Raw genomic sequence first — 26,725 nt, 5'->3', positions numbered from 1 at the left:
TCCTTCCCCTCCGCCGCCGTCGAGGGACAGCGCCAGACAGGCGGTATGGGACGTCTTTGTCTTCCGTTGTCTCCTCGAGAGGTATCCGTCTATCGAGGTGTCGGTAGACGGATAAGGGCGGATGGCATAGACAGATTCAGCAACAAGTTTATGCACTCCGGTGGAACACAAGATCATTGATCGGAATATGTCGTCGCGTGCTATGTCGTGTCCTTGCTGGGGGCGGTGGATTGAAGCTTGGATTTGGGGATGAGAATCCGTAGTTCAACCTTGTGGTGGACTCACCATCATCGGCGCACGTGCAGTGATTCCTTTTTGAAGGCGTAGCCTAGTAGTTGTGTATTTTTGTTTATATTGTGTCTTGTATCATAGGGATTAGTAGCTATCTGGGGGAGGTACTGTCACGAGGTATACGGCCTCAGGGTTTGTTTTCCGATTTATTTCAAGGTCGACGGTATTCGGCTGCTGGATTATGCACTTTTAATAATATATGGCTGCATGCATCATCCTGATGTAGAGGTGCGGGGTTATCCTCATTTTTAAAAAAAAATCACACCATCGCTCAGCTATTAAAATATGAAACAAAAATAACTGAATCAAGGCCTAGTCACTCCATACTAAAATCTGAAATAAAAACAACTGAATCAAGGCCTAGCACTATGTTGCATTGATAAGTGTGACATTGTTGTGGTGCAAACATGATTGGAAAGCAAGTGGAACGCCTGCAACAAATAGCATGGAATTTGGTGATAAAGAACACCCCATCCGCATTAAAACAAATAACTCTTACCATGAAACAAATCCATCCATTATTGGAACTCAGCTCTTTCAAGCAGCAAAATCAACAATCTCAATTTCTCATCTAGTAAGCTTGCAAGTGCAATGCACGACAACCTTACGTAAAAAAAAAATCCTCATTCCGTCTAGAATTTTTTTTAACCGTTCACTATAGTTACAAGGCATGTAATCTCTTATAGTTATATTTGACTCGCTCACATGTCGATAGAGCACACAATGAAGGTATGATTACATATTTCCTAAAATGCTAGAGTAAATAGCATAAAACTACTACTTTATAAGTTAGGGTTCCAAAAAACTACTGGTTTTAAATTTTTTCTCAGATAACTACCAAATGGGTGGTCGGCTGTTTAAAAAAACCCAAAATCTTCATTGTTAAAAAATTAAACAGGTTTATGACAGGTCGGGCCCGCACCTAAACGATCCGTTTATTTGACCGTTTGTTTGACCGTTAACTGACATGTGGATTCCACATGTCAGTGGCTGTAAACTTTTCAAAAATGCCATCAGGTCCCTGCAAAATTTTCAAAACACAAGTCCCTGCAAAATTTTGAAAAAGCAATCGGGTCCCTCCCCGTGGTTGTGCACCAGCAGCCGGCGTGAGGTTCGCCGGCCAGCAGCCATGGCACCGCCGTGGAGCTCCCTTCCGTCCCGGGCGACGCGTGGAGCTCCTTCCGTCGCGACAGGAACAACGCCGGCGACCAGGTTGCGGGCCAGGCGGAAGTAGGCGGCTCGGCCGCAGCGTTCCTCAGCGCGAAAGGCGGGGCTTCTCTAGGAGGCCGACGGGCTGGGTCCAGGCGGAGCTCCTTGCCGGCCGCTGTCGCTTCTCCTGGGCGCGGCGCGCGGCTCGCGGCAGCCTGTGCTCCTGGGCGCGGCGGCTCGCGGCGGCCTTTGCTCCTGGGGGCGGCTCGCGGCAGCCGGCCCTTGCTCCTGGGGGTGGCTCGCGGCGGCCGGCCCTTGCTCCTGGGCGCGGGGCGTGGTGGGGGTGGCCGTGGTCGGGCCTTTGCCGGGAGGAGGAGATGGGAAAGAAAGAGATAAGGAGAGAAGAAATGGTAGGAGGAAGAAGAGACATCTTAGACGTGGGTCCCACAATAAGTTAACGGTCAAACAAAACAGTCAACTAACAGATTATTTAGGAGTGGGTCCAATCTGTCATAAATCGGTTTAAACGTTAGCAATGCGGAATTTGGGTTTTTTGAAACAGCCGACCACCCACTTGGTAGTTATCTGAGAAAAATTTAAAACCGGTAGTTTTTTAGAACCCTAACCTATAAAGTAGTAGTTTTATGTTATTTACTCTAAAATGCTACTATGAATATCTTTATAAAAAATCTTGTAAGTTATATATAATTCACTACCATCTGCATCTGCATCCTAGTGCTAGAAGCAATCAAAGCACTTTTGCACACCAACCTTCATGACGACCTTCCTTACTTTACCAGCTGCTCGCCGTTTGTGCCACCGCCATCGACCTCCACAAAAAAATGTCACCTCCATTGGTGGTGGCTTAACCTTAGGCACACCACACCGGCTGTGAAAGACATGATTGTGACCATGGGTTTTGCAGCACTGATGTGCATCCTCCATCGTACCATGAAAGTGAGTACCTACCACAAACTGATGAAATGATCAGTACGTGCTACCAGATAGCTCAAAAACGTCGCTTAAGGACATCAGTAGATCAGGGGGAAATATCCTGTGCTCCCGGGGCACTAGTGCTACCGGTGCTATGGGCTTTCGAGCCGTTGGATATGAGATCCAACAGATCTGAGGAGCTGTTGTATCTACACGCAATTTACGAACTCCTAAAGGTTTTTTTTGGAAAAATGTCTGATATTTGCTGGGAGCTCTTGGATCTGAGATCCGACGGACGAGCTCGCACGGGAGCATCTGGGCTTAGGTGCTCCGGGAGCACCAGATATTTTCCCAGTAGATCAGTGATCGCTTGAAGCCTGAGTTGGGCGTAAATAAAATTAAAACACATCAATATGAGAACCTCATTGTTTGGTAACAGATTATAAATGCAAATGCATTTGTTCCATTTTCTGTTGATTTTAAAGTGTGATGAACATATCATATTACCATTTTTACAGTCTCCTTATATACTTCTAATTTGGCTAATGACATGCTGGAAATTGCATTTTGAAAAACAAGCTGTTAACCAAGACAATAGGATGTGATATTTATGCCTTAGTCGTACATGTAAATAATGCTTACCAGTGTATATACATGTCGGGTCTGATGAGTGATGGGAAAAAAATGAAGAAGTAGTTGGGATATGTGTGAGAAGTCAACACTCAATCAGCATAGGTAGAGACACTAAGTAGATGACAAGCTGACTTCTTTTTCCGCAGAATCTCTGATATAACCCTAATGAGGCCAACTAGTTAATTTTAACTTGTCAAATGGATGCTAAGGGCAATGCGCACACAAAGAGAAATAATAAATTGTCAGTAAAGATTTGACGAAATAATTGTAAAAGGAAGGAAGACCCATGGAAGCAAAATCTCACTTGAGTTTTGTCCTTAAAAAATAGAGTCCACACCCCAGTCAGTATGCATAACAGCTACTTTAGTTGTCTGACAGTAGTAACAGTACTACGAACTTGAAAACACAATTCACCTTTGTTATCACAGGCACAATGGGATTAACATTGGCAAAATCAATTATGTGTGCCGCAAAACTTTCAGAGAACTCAACTGTGTCAGCAAATTGCAGCTGTAGAAAAAAGCTTGGAATTGCTATAATTCGAGTGGTAGTTCAATTGACATAGACTCATCAGACCAATTTTTTTTAGAACGAAGGCTCAAGAAGAGCCCGACTTTGAATTAACAAAGCCATCAATCGGCCAGGGATTACACAAGGCCACCAATACAACCAACTAGAAACAGAAAAAAAAAAACTGCAGGTACACGATGATGCCGAAGCAGTTTACAAGTACCAAAGACTACACGCCCTATAAAAGTAAACAGAATAAGCACTAGCTTGTAGTCGACGAAGTCCTCCAAGTGAACTATAATCAGTAGGACAAACAGAGGGGAACTTCGGGCGGAGCCATTGCCCAACGTCGATGAACCGAGCCCTCATCTACCCTGGAAGGTGCACATCGAAACCATGCCACTCCTCTCCAAATCCGGAGGGGACCCCTGCCCCTCGCCTTGGCTCGAAAGGCGCCGGACCACCGGAAGATGAAATTGCCCTCCCTAGAGCAAGGAAAGGGCATGATTCTGGGCACCAAGGGAGATACTCAGCTCGACACGCCGCTGCACGAAGGGTACCAGATGAAAGTCCACACCGCAGCCCACTGATACAAGCACGAAGAGGAAAAACTGCACAAGGGAGCTGTCACTGAACAAACAAACAGCAAGGAGAAAATGGAGCATCCATAACTGGAATCAGAACAACCCGCAGAATCAGCTCCGTGGCCTTGCAACCGCATCTGGTTGCTGCCAACACAAAGGAGAGGATCCCTATCCCCTTCCTGCCCGAGGCAAAGACGTTGAGCAAGCAAGCACAGATCGGCCAACGACCATCGAGAGGACAACACACTAACACTAATTCAGAGACAAAAGCACCATGCTCCAAATCCCTTGCCGAAGACGCAGCAAGCCAACCACCACCGCCCAGCACCACAACACTCTCCCACCTTGCCCAAGCCGGCACCTTCAAGAGGGAGGCGGAGCACGCCGCGCCGTTGTCGACCTGTCTCAGCAAGACATGGGATTTCTCCTGGGCATGGAGCGGGAGGGAGAGGGCACGGACCTCGACGGCGCCTCCGAGGAGGGGAACGGCACCGGCCGGTGTCGCCGCCGTCGTGGCTAGAGCACACCAGCCAAGGATTTCTCCCGGTTCGGTCCGCACCTCCAGGCAGCCCAACAACGGATCCGGCGGCCAGAGGCCACCGACGACCAGATCCGGCGAGGCAAAGTGCTGCGTGGGGGAGGGAGACTGCCTTCAGATCCAGCCGCGAGCGAGGAGGGCGCAACACCCGCTGCGGCCGGCGACAGCTCCCGCCGTCCCTCGCCACCCTCGCGGCCGAGGAAACGGAGGAGCACCACCTGCGACGCCGCTTGCAGAAGAGACAGCGCCGCCTCGCCACCCGAGGCCGCCGACTCGGCGTCCGGAGCCCTCCAGGCGGGAGCAGCAGATCCTCGCCGCCGCCGTCCTTGACGACCCCGCAGACGGCGCCGGACGTCTCCTCGGGCGGCGGCGAGGGGGAAGGGGGAGGGGGGAGGGAAGGTTCGGCGGCTAGGGTTGGTCGCCACCCGAGTCGCCCCAAGCGGAGCGACGCGGGGGCCGGGGGGTCTCTCCTCTCATCAGACCAAATTGATTGTGCGTGTTTAACGCATCAAGAAAATAACACTTTATATGGTTTTTCTGCACTTTTTCTTGTTGAAGTAAAATATATCTTGGTGGAGAAACTGAAGATTAGCCCATCCAGTTTACTTTAACTTGCAAGAAACTGTAGTTGCCCTTGTGCGATGCACATATATACCTAAACCGCTGCAGGAGCTCACCCTGTCCGGCGGCCTGTATGACACGAAGCATGTGTTCACGACGGAGCAGATGTACTGGTCCGGAAACGTAGGGGTGGCAGGGTAGTGCAGGCACGTTCTGCAGCATCCGCATCGAGATGGCCTCCTTGGTGGCAGCCACAACTCCGGCCTCAAAGCAGCAGCTGGCGATGGCGTCGACGACCACCCGCAGGCGGAGCCGAGGGGTGAGGGCATGCTAAGTGCCATGACCTCGTGGATCGCGGCGAGAGAGGCCGACGTGACGGCGCCGCCGGACTCTTCAGAGCTCACGACACGACATGGAGAACGCCCGCTGCGGCAGCGGTCGTGCGCGCGGAGGCGGCCATGGCGAAAGGTCAATGGGCCGGGCGCACCTAATAGATGAGCGTAAAGAGAGGCATGTTCACGGAAGAGGAGGTGTCGAGCGGTCGCCGGAGAGTGCCGCGATCGATGGACATGGAGGGGCTGGGTGGTCGTGGGAGATGGGGTGTGGATGTGGATGGGTCGTGTTTGGGGGAGAGATATCTGGAGAGACAAACCGGAAGGTCGGGGAAGGAGTTGGAGATCGTGCGAGTTGTTTCGTTTTTTTCCTGTCCTCGAACGTGCGTTGTTCCCTTGGATCCCTTTTAGCGCGGGCAGGTTGAATGAGGTCGAACCATCACGACGTTCGATTGCCCTTTAATAATAGAGATATTCTCGTGGTCAGTTTGGCACTACGTGCGCATTGGACAAGAAACTATATATGGAGCATTTGATAGTGGCGTGCCCGTTCCCACGATCAGTTTGGCATAAGGTTTTGACGGTCTGGGGTCCAGGTCTTCAGACTCCCGGACCGGCGGATCGGCTACTGCCTTGGTGCACATCTGTCGCGCAAGGGACCGGACTTTTTTCATCATCATTGAACATTTGTTTATTTTTTGAGGGGACTGTACAAAACTTCTGTTGGTGATCACACTTTTAAACTAGTTGACTTTTCATTGCATGGACTGAAGTGCGAGTGAGTTGCTACATATGATCTTTGGTCAAAGATTTTGATGTTGTGAAATGTTACCAGCGCACAGCCATATTCATCATCTACAACATCTCAAATCCTCACCATATCTTGCAAACAAGTCATTTCTCCCGGATCACACGACACTTCTTGCAAATCTCTTAGTTTTTCCATCTTCTGCTGCTGGTTAATGGTTATGTGGACACAAATCATCGTTGAGCAATTGACAAAAACGAGCCAAAAAAATGTGGTTCAGATAACCAGACTGCATACTTGCAGGTTGTAGCTGGTGTCTGAAGCCAATGCTGCGAGGTACAGCTACACGGTTTCAGATCTGTGGTTTGCGCCAACTTCGTCCGCCAATTAACTAGCACAAGTACAGCAACAATGGGCCTAACCTGGACATGAATCATGGGCGAAATTCAGCAACTGATTGCAGGATAAAGTTTCTTATGCGGCCTCCAATGGCAGTTTAAACGCAGGTTTCGCCGACCTTTGAGTAAGAAAAGAACAGCATACTTGGGACCATACTAATTTGCACTAAATTTAAGGTGATCAGTGGATTAACCAAAGCATCCCGCAAGCTTGTTCCAGGTCGAGGCATCCATCAAGGCCATTTTATGCAAGAGGGGTCTCTGAACTGTTGTTACTTGCAACATAACAGGGTGACTGTAGTGCTCATCGTTTCTGAAAATGCCCTTCAATTGCAGCTGAATTCTTGTCACACAAGCCATTGCTGCAACTTATAATCCGGATGAAAACGTAATAGAAAAGTTTGCAACAAAGAGTACAGAGGAGCCGGTTACAGAGTTGTGCTTACAGGTTGGGTCAGTTTGACCTGTGAGCAAAAAGTCAACCATCTCGGATTCTACAGCATTTATTGCAAGTCTCTGGGACATCGTTACAGCTAACTAACTATGTTCAATTTTTTTTTTGAGAAATTTCCATGTTCATCTTGTGCTACTGGTTAATAGTCTGGACTCTGGAGACCAGAAAGACGCAGTAGTACACTGACAGGTCTGCACAGTTCATGCAGAGACCTCATTTCATATCTTTGTTTGGCCAATTTTGTAAACTAAATATTCATTCGGTTTTCGAAGGCAGCAGCGCCAGCGTGATGCCCCCCGATGCGGGAGCTGTGTGCTGCGGTGTGCCGGTTTCAAACTGCCCATACTTTAGAGCTAGTGGTCGAAGTACAACAAGTAGCATCATATGCCAGCCGGTTGTGGCTTTTGGGAGTTTTGTTCTTGGCGTTGTGGCTCTGTGTGAGCTTGCCGTTTTCTTTTTTGCTTTGAGACATTAAGACCTTGTTGAACCTCATTTTTATTTTTATATGTGGCTGTATGCATCGTTCTGATGCAGAGGCCGGGGTGTCCCCCCTTTTCGAAAAAGAAAAAAAATGCTTAGCAGTAGGCAAGCTGTTCCAAGCCCTGTTTTGAACTAAGATTACTGGCTGAATCATTTTGACCCATGAGCAAAATGTCAACCAGCTCTAGCTCCCGACCAACCAGACGATTTGATTCTCATTCGTCCAAACAAATAAACAATGCCTTCTGACTTACCTGACCAAACAAAACTACTGGGCTATTTGACTTTTTTTCATCATCGTTGAACATTTATTTATTGTAGAGAAGACTGAACTGAACTATTTTGTTGGTGATCACAGTTTTAAACTATTTGACTTTGATTGCATGGACAGAAATGCAGGTGAGTTGATACATATGATCTTTCGACAAAGATTTTTCTGCTGTGAAATGCTATCAATGAACAACCATGTTCTTTTGAGAATCAAGTTAATTTTTTTTGAGAATCATGAACAACCATGTTCATCATCTTACAGCATCAAATCCTCACCATATCTTGCAAACAGGCCGTTTCACCCGGATCGAACATATGGCACTTCTTTTCCATCTTCTGCTCCTAAATTGACAGCTCTGCACTCTCCATGTGGACACAAATCAAAGGAGATACTTATTGTATATTTGAAGCTGGTGTCTGAAGCCAATGCTGTGAGGAAAGAGTGACAATTTTCAGTTCTGTGGTTTATGGCAACTGTGGAGAACTAGCACAAAGATTACCACCGGAGCCTGTCTGTCAAGTTGTGCATTACAACAATGGCCTAAACTTGGACATGATCAAGGATGAAAAGCAACAAGTCGTTGCAGGATAAGAGATTTCTTATACGGCCTCCAATGGTGGGTTAGACGCGGGTTTCGCCGACCGTCAGGCTAATAAAAGAAGAACATAATGTTTGGGACAAAGCAAATTTGCACTAAAGTAAGGCGACCAGTGAATTAACCAAGGCATCCTGCAAGCTTGTTCCAGGTCGAGCCATCCACCAAGAACAAAATTTTAACAATTTCTCTGAGAAATTATCTTGTAGTCTGTAGTGCCTTACTTTTTTGGAAATGCAGACATACTTGAATATTTCAGTATGGACAGTGTCCTTCAGTTCTGCATAATTTATAGCTGAAGCTTTGACACACGACTAATGTATCACTGTATATTACTTCCCTGCTTATAATCAGGCATAGAGAATCATCGAGGATCTGCGGAGGATTATATTTGACAGAGTAGCTAATGCATGGAAAATGATAGAAAGTTTGCAAAAAATACCGCGGAGGAGCCTGTCACAGAGCTGTGGTTATTGGCTGAACCAGTTTGACTCATGAGGTATAGTCAACCAGCTCCAGCTCAGGAGCTGCGTGCTCCGACCGACCAAACGCATTGATATTCCTTTCATCCAAATAATGGCTTCTGACTTGCCTCTTTAAACAATGCTACCAGGCTCTTTGACCTTTTTTTGGTCTTATCTCTGAACTTGTCTCATAGCGATGATACTTTAAAACTATTTGACTTCACATTGCATGAACTGCAGTACTGCAGGAGAGGTGCTAAATGTGAGCTTTAGTCAAAGATTTTGATACTGTGAAATGTTATCTCTGCACATTATGTTCATCATCTACAGCATCAAATCGTTATAGTATCTTTGCAGGCAAGTCATTTCATCCAGATTCTACTTCACTTATTGCAAGTCTCTTAGACGTCGTTACAGCTAAGTAACCACGTTCACATTTTCTTTCTGGCATAAAACCATGTTCATCTTGTGCTACTGGTTAATGGTTTGGGACCAGAGAGACATAGTAGTAGCCACAGTGACAGGTCTGCACAGTCCATACAGACACCTCACTGCACATTTCTGTCTGGCCAAATTTGTAAACTGAATTTTCATTCGGTTTTCAAAGGCAGCACCAGCGCGGGATGCCCGACGATGCTGGAGCTGCGAAGGTGGAGTGCCGTGGTTTCGAATCTCTGGTTTGGAGCAAACTTCAGAGCTACTGGTCGAAGTACAGCAAGTAGCACCGTGATTAGCACTGGTTAAGCTGTCCCAAGCAATACTTTACATGGATGCCCTGAACTTGGACGTTAATCCTGAAGAAAATACAGCAAGTTGTTGCAGGATAAGCTTTTCTTACGCGGCATCCAATGGCGGGTTAAACGGGGCCTTCACCGACCTCTGGACTAATAAAAGAACATCGTGTTTGGAACCCAGCCAATCTGCACTAAACTAAAGTTAATCCATGATTAGACAAAGCAAGCATGTGAGCTTGTGTTCAGGTTGAGGCACCCATCAAGGCTGTTCAGTGCATGAATGATGTCATGTATGCCTCCTTGGGGGCAACATTTCACCAAATAATTGTTGGGAAGATATTGTGGTGAGATGTCCAAAACCCACCTTCGTTTCAATGCACGAACCTGGATGTTTTCATGGATAAATGTTTAACTGTCAGCTTGCCTGATCGTCTGATAATCTAGTCGCCATGAAAATAACAACGCACAGTAGCACCAGACGAGATCTGCTCGCAGTGAGCTGTGCGTCTGAAAAAATTAAGACCAAGAGATTTGCAGCAAACAAGGCAGCATGTATGCAAGTTCCTTGAAGCTTCCCATTTCTGTCGTCCAGCGCTGTTCGGTTTTACCAAACATTTTTGAGGCATTAAAAATTCAAAAGCTGATATAGAATGAACCATGAGCAAGGAGGTTGCTAGATAAACTGATTCTGTATAGTATTGCTAGAAAGCCAGTAGTCCCATGAGCAAGGAGTTCTTTTTTAGGAAATCCCATGAGCACTACAGTTCTAAGTTCTAAGTTGAGGTTACTATCAGAAATACTGAACTCAAAGAAAACTGTCAGCATCAGGGAAATGTATCTTCAGAAATCATAATTTTACATATTTGAATTTTCTTTTGGTTGTGTATAAAAGTATTTGAATTTTGATCAAATATGCAGACTGCTCTTGCCAGTTTCACCTCGATATTGCCACAAATTCCCAAAATGCACACATTTGAGATACCCTTGTGTGCTAAATCAGTCGAACAACATACCCAATCCAATCGAATAAAAACATTTCCAAAGGATGCATATATGCATTAGCAATGTGGTAACTAGGCATAGACTCGCAACCATGATTTAACAGTACTGATCATACAATGATGGGATGCCAAGAGATAACCGTTCTGAGAACTTTCATGCTATTCTTGCTTTTTCAGAGATCTTCTTTTTCTGATCGAGCAAATTCACAACAAAGATGCCAAGACCTAACACATCGATACACGCACATCCTTGCCGTTGCAGGACTTAGGAGCACCACATAACACCACACAAAACTTCAACATCCAAACTAACCGTCAGCAAAATCAACCTGAAACTTCTGAACAACTTACACCCTATGAACACACACACACACACACCAAAGAATCTGTCAAGCCTAGCCTAGCTACAAACGAGAACCGAACGCCTATGGACTATGGTCAGTCATGGTAGCAGAGGAGCATGACTACGCATCGCTGGATGATGTAGAGCCTGGCCTTTTGTTGCCTCAACATCCTGCTGATCCTTCCTCTTCCTGACCGCCTCTGCTTGCTGCCATGGCTCTTCACCTTGTCCATACTGGCTGAACAGAGCAGGAGGATGGCTGAACTAGGTGAGCTGGAGGGCTCCCTGCTCTGCTCTCCCACTGCTACTGCTGGGTGGATCTGTCTCTGCTGTGGTTGTGGCCAAATGTGCAGCATTTGGCGTGCTTATATAGGAGGGTCAAGGCCAAATGGCACAGTGACAGGCTCGCTCACATGATCCTCACCTCTTTGCCTACTTGCGCGTATAAAAATCTGGTGATAGAGATTAGAGAGACAGCGAGGCATTGGGCAGAGAGATGGGAATGGGGGCATATACCCCTTGTAGAAGTGTGGAGCTGCTACGCAGGCACCCTCTCTCAAGGTGACAGCTGATTCGAATGCGAGTAAATTTGCCCCTGTATACTGAACTAACATATATGTGATGCTGCTGCCAGTTTTCCGATTATACCATTTAGCATCAGGAAATTTTACTGTCAACTTCAGGAACAATAATCTTTTCTAGAGCAAATAATAATTTTTCCATGAGCCATGTACTACAACTTAACCTGTTCGTTCTTCTAAACAAAGCTTAATCTGCTCGTGTTACAGCTACTTTGAATTTTGAGCAAATTTGCAACCTACTCTTGCTACTTTGTAAGGTCTTTGTGAATAATTAATAAAATGGTTGCATGCATCGTCCAGATGCTGTGGCCGGGGGTAATCCTCCTTTTCAAAAAAAAAAGTAATGCGGATTCACGAAATGCACGCCTTCGAGATGGCAATGTGTTTGTAATAGTTCACACCTTGAATGAAGTAAGAACACTCCCCAAGGATGCATATTCTCATTCACAATTAGGTAGAGACCAGGAATCATGCTCCGAGCCTCCAACCGTACAGATAATAAAAATGGAACAGAGATCATACTGAGAAAGAGGATAATTCCGTCCGGTACAACTCTTATTTGAACGAAGTGCAAAAATGCGATCTTTTTTGTGCAATAGAACAAACACTAATGCCTTAATTGAGTCAGTAAAGATAAAACATGTTTATCAAAGTGCTTCTCTGATTGCTCAAGACATGTCTTTTCAACTGAGGAACAATCCAATCTCATTTCGTTCCATTTTTAGTCAAATAGTGAAGGATATTTAATTAATACTGCCAAAAGCGGTGGAGGGGAAAGAGAGAAACCTTTTCATAGATCTTTCATTTTTCGAGACCTTTCATTTCCAATGGAGCAAATGTGAAATACACAATGAGGATGCCAACACCCAACAGACCCATACATGCACATCCTTGCCATTGCAGGACTTAGGATCAAGCACCAAACCACATCACACCAAAACTTGGACATCCAAATTACTCTAGCTGTCAGCAGCATGAACTTCTTGAACTATCCTACCTATGTACACACACAGACGCACGCTCCAGAGAACTACTCTGTCAAGCCTAGCTAGAATCAAGGATCAGATCAGGAGCAGAAGAGCAGAGGTGGATCTGCTAGTGCTAGTCGTGGTAGCAGAGGAGCGCGACGACGCATCGGCGGATGATGTAGAGCCTGGCCTTGTGCTCCCTCAGCATCCTGCTCAGCCCTCCTGATCCTCCTGACCCCTTGTGCTTGCCGCCATGGCTCTTCACCCTGTACTCCATCTCGAGCTAAAAGGGGCGCCTGAACAAGAGGGTGGTTGAGCTTGCTAGGCTCTGCACTCGCACTGCTACCAGAAACGGAGGTGACTCTGCTCATCTGCTGTGTGGTTGTGGCCAAGTGCGCAGCGCGTGCGATGCTTATATAGCGTGTAAATGGTCAACTGGGGAAGAGAGACAGAGGGGCAGGCTACTTGCGCATATCATAACCTGCTGGTCCATCGATCGAGAGAGGGAGGCTGGCAATGGCATGGCATCAGCTATACCCACCCACCCTCGCTGCTCCCGGAGGCCACGGCCACGGCCACATGCTGCAGCAGCTACGGGCATCTTCCACCCAAGTTGCATGCGCGAACTCCGATGCCGCTCCAGGGGACACCGCCTCGGGAGCCAGTACATGCGTGGCCAAAGCAAACGCCAAACGACACGGCCGTTTCCACTACTGGCTTCTTCCTCCGTGGGATTCATTCGTGCGCGTGTGTGTCGTGGAAGGTAATATATCTTGATGCAAAATCCATTCCGCGGATTATTAGTAGTTTTTGTGTTTTCATTCTGCTCCGGATTGTATGCAGGAGACTCTATGTAACTTTGTTGCTTAATCAATAAAAATGCCGTTGTTTCTCAAAAAAAAAAAGAGTTCAGTCGGATCTTGCGGTTGTGTTGTGTGCTCTTGTTTCTCTTACGGTTCTATGAGAAACCCAAGCTGGTACTCTTGATTTTTCTGTTGACGGAATAAGCATCTCATTTAGCTATTAATTAATTAAGTACTACCGGTGTTCTTCCTCCCGTCAAAGACTTCATCATGTTGTGGTAACCGGCTCTTGTTGGGACTCATCAGCCGGCTCGTGCGGGCTTGGCGATCTCTCGTTCTCCGAACCGTGTGTGTCTACAGCGGTTGGGATCATGAAAAGTGGAGGAGACAACATCGATGACTTTGATTGGATGGTGCTTCTTGAGTACCCGGTCTCAAGCTCTGGCGTGAAAACCCTAGGTCTGGCCCTAGTTTGCTATACCTAGCAATGGTGGTGTTCTTTGCGCCGTTACCTTCATGAAGGCATTGCTTGGACTTTGTTTTTCAGGGTGAAAACCCTTGATCCAACCTTTGATGGTTGGATCCGGCGACGGCATCACTTACACAATATTCCTTTTTTAGAGGTGTTGCTTTTGAAGATCCTTTCTTGGAGTCCTGGTGTTGTCGAGAAATGTTTGTGCCGATGGTCACCATTGTATATCATCAATCACCTTATCATTTTGGGAATTTGTTTTTTTTTTCATCTGCCTATGCAAAGCTTTGGTCTTCTATGACTTTGCTTTTTGCTAGCGTGATCTTTGTGTGTGTATTTGTGTTGGCTGTAATGCATCCTAATTATGCAGAGGCGGGGTGTCTACTCATTATGATTATATCCCTCGATGCTACATTATGAGTCAATAAGCGCCCTTTATCAAAAAATGAAACCGTACAGACCAAGTAACTAGCTTGGTAGGCTACCAACAAGAAAAAATGTAATAATTAGGGTAATTCTTGGTGTAATAATTAGGGTAAAATAAACACCATATTTTAATAGTTTGTTCATCTGGTGTAATAATTTCTTCCCATGGATCTCAACCTTGGATCAACGGTTCCCGGCATCGACCGCTCATTAAGACATTATATTACCAAGCAGATAAGAGTTAGCAAATTGGAGACGGAATACTCTCGACTGTGGGTGTAGCCACTTGGAGACGGTAATGCGGGCTTCGTTCAGCCAATCTCTGTGACGGTGTGTGATGTGCCATACAATCTCGGTTGCTATGTCATTGACATGTGGGCTCCTCTGCTATACCATTTTGCACAAATAATTATTTTATTATAAATTAAGGTTGCGTGTATGTAGAAGACTAAGTTATCCCTTTTTGAGAAAAAAAAAGTTAGCAAAATGGTGGTAACGATCACGAATATGGAAGTTGTGCATCGTAGCCCTTACAATTGGGAGGTATCCCTAGGATCAAGCAGACGTTACCCGTGTTCGGCAGGTCCTGGTATCCGTCCTTGTTTATCTGGAAGCCGGCACCCCCTTGTGTATCGTTTTGGGGGGCCAACGGTGGGTTGCAGTGGCGGCTTGTTGTCTCGTGTGAGGGTGGTTCTGGGCCGTAGCATACACAATGTGGGTGGTTGAGCGCGACCCCTAGTAACTAGCGGCAGACAGCGTGTGTCGATCGGCAACATCATCGACCGTGTGTGCATGGATCTAGGGGTGCAACAAAAACCATTATGGTTATTGGGCGAGAAAAAAATGAATCTATTGGCTTGCCATTAGCTAACAGTATCAGATGTTTCAGTGTGCACCATGGCAAGGCTAGGTCTTGTCCAACTCACGCTAGAACCACCCACTCGCTTTGCACTTCTAGTCATTCATCCGATGGAGATGGTTAGACCACCGGCTCCTTAATAGGGGTGGCCTCGGTAGATAAACACTGACTTGGTCTAGTCTAAGTGATCTTTGTCAGGCCAATTCACATTTGAGAGAAGTTTTGATTGTGGCCTTTCATGGGTGACTAGCTCCAAAAACACAGTCATGGGCTGCGCAACTCATGGAAGGTTGAAATGGTGACGAGAACATCAATTCCACAAAGAAAACATATGGCCCGGCCATCACTTTTGGATCTAGAAATGAAGTACTTGCTCACCTCCTTGTTGAAGGCATGCTGTTAGGCGGATGTACTGACTTGATTAGTGGGGCCTGGCCTCTCTAAGATGAAAGTACTTGTCTAAGTGTTAATCAGTTGGATGCGAAAACATGGGTGCGAGTGTGTATCTCTATACGGAAGACATTTCTTTGGAAGAAAGGTGTTTTTGTTATCATGTTTCCTAATAAACTTATGGCTGTAAGTATTCACGTATGCACGGGTGGTAAGACTATTCACAACTATAGATCATCATTTTTTTCCTATGTAGCTCATAATTAAAATATTTTTTCATGAAACTTTGTTGACATGTTTTTTCATGATTCTATTTTGAAACTTGCAAGGGTATTTTTGAAAATTTCCAAAATAAAGAGTTCATGAGCATACTACGATCATATACAAACTACACAAATATTTTTATCATTTATATCATGCCTTCGAGTCCTTCTCACCCGTGTAGAAACTACGCCTATCCAAGACACCTCATCTGAAACGGTACAAAAAACCGTCAAGATAAACCTTATTCAAGGCGGTTGTTCTCCAAAAGCCAATAAAAATATGATACACAATCTGAAAGATGGTGAAAAGATTTTCTAGCGGAACAGGTTTCAACCAGATAGATTATTGCCGTCCATCATTGCTTGGGAGTGCTCGTATCACATATATACCATAGTATCATAGTACCTTTTCTCTCCTTCAATCCATCTAACTTTCTTATCCAGCTCCATGATGTGTGGGACAGTTTGTGAGGAGGCCCAACAGTTGAGTGACTAGTGGGTATGTTTGGAGTTAAAGGTGGTATTACATTCCACCCACGGATGCTTTTTAGTTGGATTATATAGTCTGTAGCAATTATATCTTTTGAGCCAAATATCCAATCGCAAATGTTTGGATATTAATATTCATGATATTTAAATCTTCAAAACAAGATCAGTTTTGAACATGTTTGAAAAAAAATCAAATTATGAAACTACATTGAATCTTATATGAAAGTTTTCATGTGTGTTTCATCATACTTTTACATGTATTATTATTATTTTTCATTACAAGTTTTCATTGCCTTTTCATTCCGGATTTCAGTACTATTTCATTCATGGTTCATTTCTATTTTTAGAGTTTTCAAATAAGTTTTCTTATCATTTTGTTAAATTATCTTTCATGGTTGGGTTGGGCTCTTAAAGTATTCTTTTCACATATTTTCCATACGATTTCATTTCCATCTCATCACTATTTTACATGTTTTCATTTTTTTTCATACATTTCCTTTGCATGTTTTCCTTATTGTTTCATTGCACAATTCATTAATGCTTCATCTCAGATTAGATTTAAGTTTAATTTTGGTTTATTACACCTTTTTTGCATGTTTTCATTATTGGTTCATTCTAATTTCATTAATGTATCATCTCGTATTTCATATAAGTTTCATTACGGTATCATAATTTGAATTTAAGCTTGTTCAAAACATGTCCAAGATTGATCTTGATTTAACGATTTGAATGTCATGAAAACAAATCTTCTCACAGATTATAAACCGGATCATTGGCTCAAAAGGTTTCATGTTATAAATTTTAGGATCAAACTAAAAGTATGGGTGGGTGGATTGTGAGGGTGAAAGAATAAAATATGTTGAGTGCAATAAAGTCCTGCTCCTAAATAGTGGATAGGTCCCAGCAAAAAAAGAAGAAGAAGAAACAACGTATGATAAAGGAAATGAATAGAATACTTCGTATGTGATATGTGTACGCAAACACATGGCACACTTTAGTTGGCTAGCAGGACACCGGTAGAAACCGGCTTTGCTAGAAATCCTCTCTCTAGATGGGCCGGCTTCACAAAAAGAATCTGAGACGGTTTCGTCGTGAGTCAACTCAACGTGCAGTTGTTTTGGCCCATTAGGCCCAGCAACCAGTTACTAATAGAACACTAACAATTCTTCTCTCTGTACACAAACTTCCTCCCATGGGCGGTCTTTACGACCTAGTCCTGGCATCCCAGCAGCTTGAGCCTGGATTAGCTTTATGAGCTTTTTATTTCGTTGTTATCGTTAAATCGCTGCTATCATTACCGAGCATAACTGTAATGGCAATGCAGTCTTTTTCTTAGGGAACAACCATGTATACTCTGGAAATCATGAAACCCGAGAAGGTGGAGGAGTAGCTAGCAAAAAAGGCCACCACACCACATGAGCAGATTCGGTGCTGAAGCTGCGCCCCGTACTGGCCAGTACGGAAAGGACACTAAACATACGTGTATGTGTATTATTGCAGTGTGACAGTACGATGATCCTGGAGATATCGCAGGTGCGTCCCGATCTCCCGATCGATCGCCGTGCTAACCACCTAGCTAATGCCGGGCTCCATTTTCGTTGCAGATTTTCGATCGGAGAAGATATTCTTGTCTAGCTACCCACTGTGATATCTTCGAAACGGTTCTAGGACATGTGTGGTGGTTGGTGATGCTACCATAAAAAGAATTCTGACCATGGGACAAGGAATCATATCCAAGAGACCACCACATTGGTGTACATTGTGGCATAAGAGATTCAGTGGTATGCGTTACAAGTTACAACAATGGCCTGAACATGGACATGAATCATAGATGAATGCAACAAGTAGTTGCAGGATAAGAGATTCTTACACGGCCTCCAATGGCGGGTTAAGTGCGAGATTCGCCCACCGGCGGGCTAATAAAAAGAAAAACAACATGCTTGGGACCAAGCTAATTTGCACTAAATTATAAGGTGACCAATGAATTAACCCATGTATCTGCAAGCTTGTTCCAGGTCGAGGCATCCATCAAGGCCATTTGTATGCAAGACAGCAAGGGGAGTTTCTGAACTGTGGTTACTTGCCACAAAGAGTGCAGAGGAGCTAGTTGCAGACAAAGTTGTGGTCGTTATTGGTTGAACTAGTTTGACTCATGAGCTTAAGTCAACCAGATCCAGCTCAGGAGCCGCATAACCTGACCGAGACCGAACGCTTTGATATTTCTGAACTGTGGCACTTTGAACCTTTTTCTCCTATCTCTGAACTCGTCTGGTAGTGATGATACTTTTATACTATTTGACTTCACATTGCATATGAACTGCACTACTGCAGGGGAGGTGCTACATGTGAGCTTTAGTCAAAGATTTTGATACTGTGAAATGTTATCTCTGCACATTATGTTCATCATCTACAGCATCAAATCCTTATAATACTTTGCAGACAAATCATTTCATTCGGATTCTACAGCATTTATTGCAAGTCTGTCAGACGTTGCTACAGCAAACTAATCATGTTAATCTTTTTTTCCTTTTGGCATAAAACCATGTTCATCTTGTGCTACTGGTTAATGGTCTGGAGACCAGAAAGCCACAGTAGTAGACTGACAGGTCTGCAAAGTCCACGCAGACGCCTCATTGCACGTTTCTGTCCGGTCAAACTTGTAAATTGAACTTCCATTGGGTTTCCAAAGGCAGCGCCAGCGCGCGATGCCCGCCGACGCGGGAGCCGCAAAGGTGGAGTGCCGTGGTTTCGAATCTCTGGTTTGGAGCAAACTTCAGAGCTACTGGTCGAAGTACAGCAAGTAGCACCATGATTAGCACTGGTTAAGCTGTCCCAAGCAATACTTTACACGGATGGCCTGAACTTGGACGTGAATCCTGGAGAAAGTACAGCAACTTGTTGCAGGATAACGGTTTCTTACGCGGCCTCCAATTGCGGGTTAAACGGGAGCTTCACCGACCTCTGCTAATAAAAGAACATCGTGTTCGGAACCCTGCCAACTTGCACTAAACTAAACTAAAGTGACACCTTGATTAAACAAAGCATCATGTGCACTTGTGCTCAGGTTGAGGCATCCATCAAGGTTGTTCAGTGACAGTGCATGGATGATGTCATGTTGTTGCAATGCACAAGCCTGGATGTTTTCATGGATAAATATTTAATTGTCAGCTTGCCTGATCGCCTGATAATCTAGTCATGATGAAAATAACGGCCCATAATAGCTCCGGACGAGATCTTCTCGCAATCAGCTGCGCGTCTCAAAAAATCAAGACCAAGAGATTTGGAGCAGCAATGCAGCATGCACGCAAGTTCCTTGAAGCTTCTCATTTCTGTCGTCCAGTGCTGTTCGGCTTAACCAAACATTTTTGTTGCATTAAAAATTCAAAAGCTGATACATATAGAATGAACCATGAGCAAGATAAACTGATTCTGTATAGTACTGCTGGAAAGCCACTAGTCCTCGCTCCCATGAGCAAGGAGTTCTTTTAGGGGATCCCATGCGCAATGTATCTTCAGAATCATAAATATTGCTTATTTGTATTTTCTATTGGTTGTGTGTATAACTATTTGAATTTTGGACGAAGATATATATACGGCCTCCAATGGCAGGCTAAACGCGAGATTCGCCGACCATCGGACTAATAAAAAGAACAGCATGCTTGGGACCAAGCTAATTTGCACTAAGTTAATGTTACCAGTGAATTAACCAAACTATCCTGAAAGCTCGTTCTAGGTCTAGGCATCCATCAAGGCCATTTGTATCCAAGACAACAAGAGAGATTTCTGAACTGTGGTTTCTTGAAACAAAGAGTGCTGGTTACAGACAGAGCTGTGGTTATTGGTTGAACTAGTTTGACTCGACCAGCTCCAGCTTAGGAGCCGCATACCCCGACCGATCAAACACTTTGATATTCCTTCATCCAAACAGTGGCTTCTGACTTGGCTCTTAAACAGTGACTTTGACCCTTTTTTTAATCTCTGAACTTAGCTTATAGTGATGATACTTCAAAACTATTTGACTTAACATTGTATGAACTGCAGTACTGCAGGAGAGGTGCTAAATGTGAGCTTTTGATACTGTGAAATGTTAGCTCTGCACATCATCTACAGCATCAAATCCTTATAATATCTTTGCAGACAAGTCATTTCATCCGGATTCTACAGCACTTTGTGCAAGTCTCCCAGACGTCGTTACAGCTAACTAACCACGTTCACATTTTCTGTCTGGCATAACACCATGTTCATCTTGTGCTACTGGTTAATGGTCTGGAGACCAGAAAGTCATAGTAGTAGCCAGTAGTAGCCACAATGACAAGGTCTGCACAGTGTATGCAGACACCTCACTGCACATTTCTGTCTGGTCAAATTTGTAAACTGAATTTTCATTCGGTTTCCGAAGGCAGCGCCAGCGCGCGATGCCCGCCGATGCGGGAGCTGCGAAGGTGGATTACCGCAGTTTCACATCTCTTGTTTGAAGAAAACTTCAGAGCTACTGGTCGAAGTACATCAAGTAGCACCATGATTAGCACTAGTTTAGCTATCCCACCATAGTTTACATGGATGGCCTGAACTTGGACGTGAATCCTGAAGAAAGTACAGCCAGTGGTTGCAGGATAAACCTTTTCTTACGCGGCCTCCAATGGCGGGATAAACGGAGTATTCACCGACCTCTGCACTATTTAAAGAACATCATGTTCGGAACCCAGCCAATTTGCACTAATTAAACTAAACTAAAGTGGCTTGTGTTCAGGATGAGGCATCCATCAAGGCTGTTCACTGCATGGATACCTCCTTGGGAGCAACATTTCATCCAATAACAGTTCACTGTAGTGCAATGCACAAACCTGGATGATTTCATGGATAAATATTTAATTGTCAGCTTGCCTGATCGTCCGATAATCTAGTCACCATGAAAATAACGACCCATAATAGCTCCGGATGAGATCTGCTCGCAGTGAGCTGTGCGTCTCAGAAAATCAAGACCAAGAGATTTGGAGCAGCATGCATGCAAGTTCCTTGAAGCTTCTCATTTCTGTCGTCCAGTGTTGTTCGGTTTTACCAAAACATTTTTGTTGCATTAAAAATTCAAAAGCTGATACAGAATGAACCATGAGCATGGAGTGTGCTAGATAAACTGATTCTGTATAGTACTGTTGGAAAGCCACTAGTCCTCCCATCCCACGAGCAAGGAGTTCTTTTAGGGGATCACATGAGCAATGTATCTTCAGAAATCATAATTATTGCTTATTTGTATTTTCTATTGGTCGTGTGTACAACTATTTAAATTTTGAACAAAGATATGTACAGACTGATCTTGCCAATTTCGCCTCGATATCGCTAAGAAATCCGAGAATGCACACCTTTGAGATATGTACAGACTGATGGCGCCGTGTGCAAAATCGTTCAAAAAACCGATCCAATACACCCAAAGGATGCATATGTACGTTAGCAATTACGTAAGTAGGCAGAGACTCACAACAATGGGATGCCAAGAGATAACCTTTCTGAGAACTTTCACACTATTTATTTCTTTCTTTTTCTGAGATCTTTCATTTCTTACCGAGCAAACTCACAACAAAGATGCCAAGACCTAACACATCAATACACGCACATCCTTGCCGTTCCAGGCCTTAGGAGCACCACATTACACCACGCGGAACTTCAGCACCCAAACTAACCGTCAGAAAAATCAACCTGTAACTTATGAACTACACACACACAAACACCAAATAATCTGTCAAGTCTAGCCTAGGTACAAACGAGAACCGAACGAAGAACCGAACGCCTATGGACTATGGTCAGTCATGGTAGCAGAGGAGCATGACGACGCATCGCTGGATGATGTAGAGCCTGGTCTTGTGTTGCCTCAGCATCCTTCTGATCCTTCCTCCTCTTCCTGACCCCTTGGGCTTGCTGCCATGGCTGTCCATCCTGGCTGAACAGAGCATGAGGGTGGCTGAGCTAGGTGAGCTGGAGCCTGGAGGGCTCCCTGCTCTGCTCTCCCACTATTGTGGTTGTGGCCAAGTGTGGATTTGCCGTGCTTATATAGGACGGTCAAGGCTAAATGACATAATGACAGACTCTCTCACATGATCCTCACGTCTTTGCCTACTTGCACGTATAGAAACCTGGTGAGAGAGAGAGAGAGAGAGAGACATTGGGCAGAGAGCTAGGGATGGGGGCATATACCCCTTGTACAAGTGTGAAGCTGCTCCACATGCACATGCAGCACCCTCTCTCGAGGCGACAGCGTATTCCAATGCCAGTAAATTTGCCCCTGTATGTTGAGCTACTCCTTTGTAACTTGTTATAATACGTTTCAGAAAGGTGTAACAGCTCCCGGGTGCCTAGGCACCCTATATGAACAGTAAATTCAAAAAAATAGAAAACAAATTCAAAAAAATTTGAAACTTTGCAACATCAAAGATGGTTAAATTTTGTAGGTTATTGCAAGTTTTCATGCCAAAATATCATGTAGAGAAAGGTGTACAAACGAGTTTCAGATTTTAGTGCTAAAAGTGCTTGAAACTTCAAGCACTGAAATTTTTCGTGTGAGCTCCTCGAATGGTTTTTTTGGCATGAAAACTTGCAAGTACTTACAAAGTTTAATCATATTTGATGTTGCAAAGTTTCATGTTTTTTGGATTTTTTTCTATTTTTTTGAATTTACTGTTCATAGAGGGTGCCTAGGCACCCGGGAGCTGAAAAACCACTCTCTTTTTTTCTGAGTGAACCATTCAGCATCGTGGAAACGTTACTGCCATCTTCAGGAATAATAATCTTTTTTAGAGCAAAAGGGCCAGAATTTTTCTTTTCATGTATAGCTTGATCTGGTCGTTCTTTCTTAAGAAAAGCTTAATGTGCTCGTGTTACAGCTATTTTGAATTTTGAGCAAATTTGCAACCTACTCTTGCCGGTAACACGAATTTGTGAATGCACGCATTTGAGACGGCCATGCATGTGTGTGAAATTGTTGGCGCTGAGCTGATCCAATCGAATGAAGTACGAACACTCCGTAATGAAGGATGCATATTCAGAGACCAACGATCATGCTCCAGCAGTACATATCATGAAATGGAATGCCAAGAGATAAAACTTGTATTCTTGAGAACTTCCACAATTCTTTCTTTCATTTTCCGAGATCTTTCATTTCCAATCGAGCAAATGTCGAACACACAACGAGGATGCCAACACCCAACGGACCCATACATGCACATCCTTGCCATTGCAGGACTTAGGATGGAGCACCAAACCAAACCACATCACACCAAAACTTGGACATCCAAATCAGCTGTCAGCGGCATGAACTTCTTGAACTACCCTACCTATGTACACACACGCCTAGCTAGAATCAAGAATTAGATGGGGAGCAGGAAAGCAGAGGTGGATCTGCTTAGTCGTGGTAGCAGAGGAGCGCGACGACGCATCGGCGGATGATGTAGAGCCTGGCCTTGTGCTCCCTCAGCATCCTGCTCAGCCCTCCGGATCCTGATCCTCCCCGGTGCTTGCCGCCATGGCTCTTCACCTTGTACTCCATCTCGAGCTAGAACGGGCGCCTGGACAGGAGGGTGGTTGAGCTTGCTAGGCTCTGCACTTGCACTGCTACAAGATGTGGATCTGCCTCTGCTCATCTGCTGTGTGGTTGTGGGCTTGTGGCCAAATGCGCAGCGCTTGCGGTGCTTATATAGCATGGAAATGGCCAGCTGGGAGAGAGGGGCAAGCTTTGCCTACTTGCGCATATCATAAGCTCATAATAACCCGGTGATCGAGATTTGAGAGAGAGAGGGAGGCTGGCATGGCAGTGGCAGATACCCAGTTACCCACCCCTCGCTGCTCCCGGAGGCCACGGCCACATGCTGCAGCAGCTGCCGGCATCTTCCTCCAGGTTGCGTGCGCGAACTCCGATGGCGCTCCAGGGGACACTGCCTCCGGGGAGCCAGTGCATAGCCCTCCGGACACCGAATCGTCGGCCGCGTGATACAGATGCACGGCCTGTCAATTCCACTTCTGGCTTCTTCTTCCCAGCTGGGGTTCATCCGTGTGCGTGCGTGCGTGCGTGCATAGAATTAGTAGCCTTTCGCTGCGGAGCAGTCCGGTCGGATCTCGCGGTTATATATGTATGTGCTCGTGTTAAGCTGGTGGATCAGCATTGTACAGTGTGTTCCATTCCATGAGAAATATAGGCTGATGCCTGTAAGTAGTACACACATGAGCTTGCATCAGATTTAGGAGCTCTTTGTTTCCTTGTTATCTTGAGCAACTTTGCTATCACTAATTCACCATCAGTTTTCTTCCGGTGAGGTGAGGTGCATATGCAGGTCGATGGTGTGCATCACAATGCCGAGGGCTGGGGATGGGAATTATCTCTGAGCTGATCATAACAAGTCTTGTAACTTCAGCAAGCATAACCGTAATCGCAAAACAACAGTGCACGATGGAAAACATAAAACCGGCCACACATGTGCAGACTATATTCGGTGCTCGGAAAGGCCATTAAACATCCGGTGTATTGTCGCGGTGTGAAGGTACGGCGATCCTGGGGAATGAAATCCCAAGTGCCACATGCATTTGCCGTACTATGGAGTAGCTAATGATGGGCGAAGGACAGCTCCATTCTTGTTGCGGATTTTCATCGCACAAGATGCTCCTGTCTAGCTAACTACTGTGATAGTATCTTTCAACAGTCCTATGATATCATATGTGTGATGAGCCGTGATGCTACCTAATCCTAGTCATCTGGCTGATTCTTGGGATAAGGAATCATATCTAGGAGACATTAAGTTTTGGCAACACAAAACCACTAACCGCTCGTTTTGACGCCGTTCCGACCGGTGGGACCCGCTCTCTGTAAGCCGGTTGCTGCAGGATATACATTGTGCCGGTGAGAAATGGCGGGAAAAAAAAACAACAGGGCATGGATTGTGAATTTTAGATAAGCTGCTCCTCTTTAACTCTGCAAAAGAAGAGGGGCGAAGAAAGTACAGCAAGTGGTTGCATTGCAGGATAAGCATCTCTAACACGGCCTACACTGGACCAAACAAATTATAGAACAGCACGACCCAGCCAATTTGTACTTGAATAATACGACCCCTGAGTTAAGCAAAGCATCTCGTGCAAGACGGATTTGTGAACTGTGGCTAGCTGCTACATATAATTGTCTCGTGGATGACGTAGAGCCTGGCCTTGTGCTCCCTCGGCATCATGCTCAGCCCTCCTCCTGATCCTCCACTCTGCGTGTCATGGCTCTCCACCTTATTCATCCTGGCTGAACTCGTTGAGCAGGAAGGCCACTCACTGCTACCGGATGGATGTGCCTCCGCTGTGGTTGTGGCCAAGTGTGCAGCATTTGCCGTGCTTATATAGCATGGAAATGACCAGATGGCTCTAAGACAGGCCCTCTCACTCACATGATCCTCACATATTTGCCTAGTTGCACGTATAAAAACCTGATGAGACTTTGGGTAGAGAGAGTTGGGCCATATACCCCTTGTGGTTGGCTTACTTCTCTAGCAGAGACACGAATTCTGAAACACCCTTCTGTTCCTCTCCTTCCATATAGCATGCAACTGAAAGGCATTCCAGCCTGCGCCGCTTTGGAGAGATGCTGTTGAGCTTGGGCCACCGAGGTCGAGGACGAACCAATGAGAGACACTTCAGGATCAGAAACTGAAAAATCAGCCAAGATTTGCCCTGCGAAGGGGCAATGGAGCAGAAGATGCACCGCAGATTCCAGTTGCTGATCGCAAAGCTTGCAATTTGGGCCATGTGGCCAGCCCCTTCTCAGAAGCCTGTCTATAGTCAAATTTTTGTTTGGAGAAGAAGCCAGTAATAGAATCGCAACTTTCCCTCAGTTTCAATCTTCCAAACTCTGTTCAGATCCGACTCCTCAATCCTACCAATGAACTGCGCATCGTAAGCAGCTTTTGCCAAGTACCCTCCGTCAGCAGTCGGAATCAACTTCAGAGGATAATTACACGTTATGAATAGCTTCCCAGAGAGAAAGGAACTGCTGCAGCTCATCTTGGGAGTTCAGACTAAAGATATTCAGATGAGGCTGGGTGTTTTCTTTCTAAATGGTTACAGTTAGCTCAACTCAGCACAACGGCTCGCCACGGCGGCCGCTCGGGAATGCCTGGCGCTGCTGCCCCTCGTTGGGTGCAACGAGGACGACGCCTGCCACGACGACCGGTGGGCGGAGCTCTGCTGCTGCTTACAAACTGTCTTGGTTCGCCCACCCTGGCTGCTACACTGAAAGCATGCCGGGATGTCGCGGTGCTCTGGCGTGGGCAATTCAAAAGTGACCGGCAGGAGCACATCGACGTCCGGCTGCACGCCCTGGCTTCTCCCCGCTAAGAATGTTTTTCTCCCCTCAAGGCTCTTCCCTCAAGCCTTTTTACTCACATCTGTAAACACTTGGGGTCTGCCCCGCTGGTATAATATATAATAGTTCAGGTG

General features: G+C 45.4%; 1 protein-coding gene across 1 annotated transcript; it reads right to left on the bottom strand.

The window, feature by feature from the left end:
• Positions 1–10,917: 10,917 nt before the first annotated feature.
• LOC119330548 lies at positions 10,918–11,330 on the bottom strand. The gene has a single exon (XM_037603696.1). The coding sequence runs from the start codon at positions 11,250–11,252 to the stop codon at positions 11,115–11,117; it is 138 nt and encodes a 45-aa protein (XP_037459593.1). The 5' UTR covers positions 11,253–11,330; the 3' UTR covers positions 10,918–11,114.
• Positions 11,331–26,725: the final 15,395 nt, after the last annotated feature.

Source organism: Triticum dicoccoides, chromosome 1A (genome assembly GCF_002162155.2).
Source record: "Triticum dicoccoides isolate Atlit2015 ecotype Zavitan chromosome 1A, WEW_v2.0, whole genome shotgun sequence".
Classification (NCBI taxonomy): domain Eukaryota; kingdom Viridiplantae; phylum Streptophyta; class Magnoliopsida; order Poales; family Poaceae; genus Triticum; species Triticum dicoccoides.
This window is presented reverse-complemented; position numbering and strand designations above follow the sequence as displayed.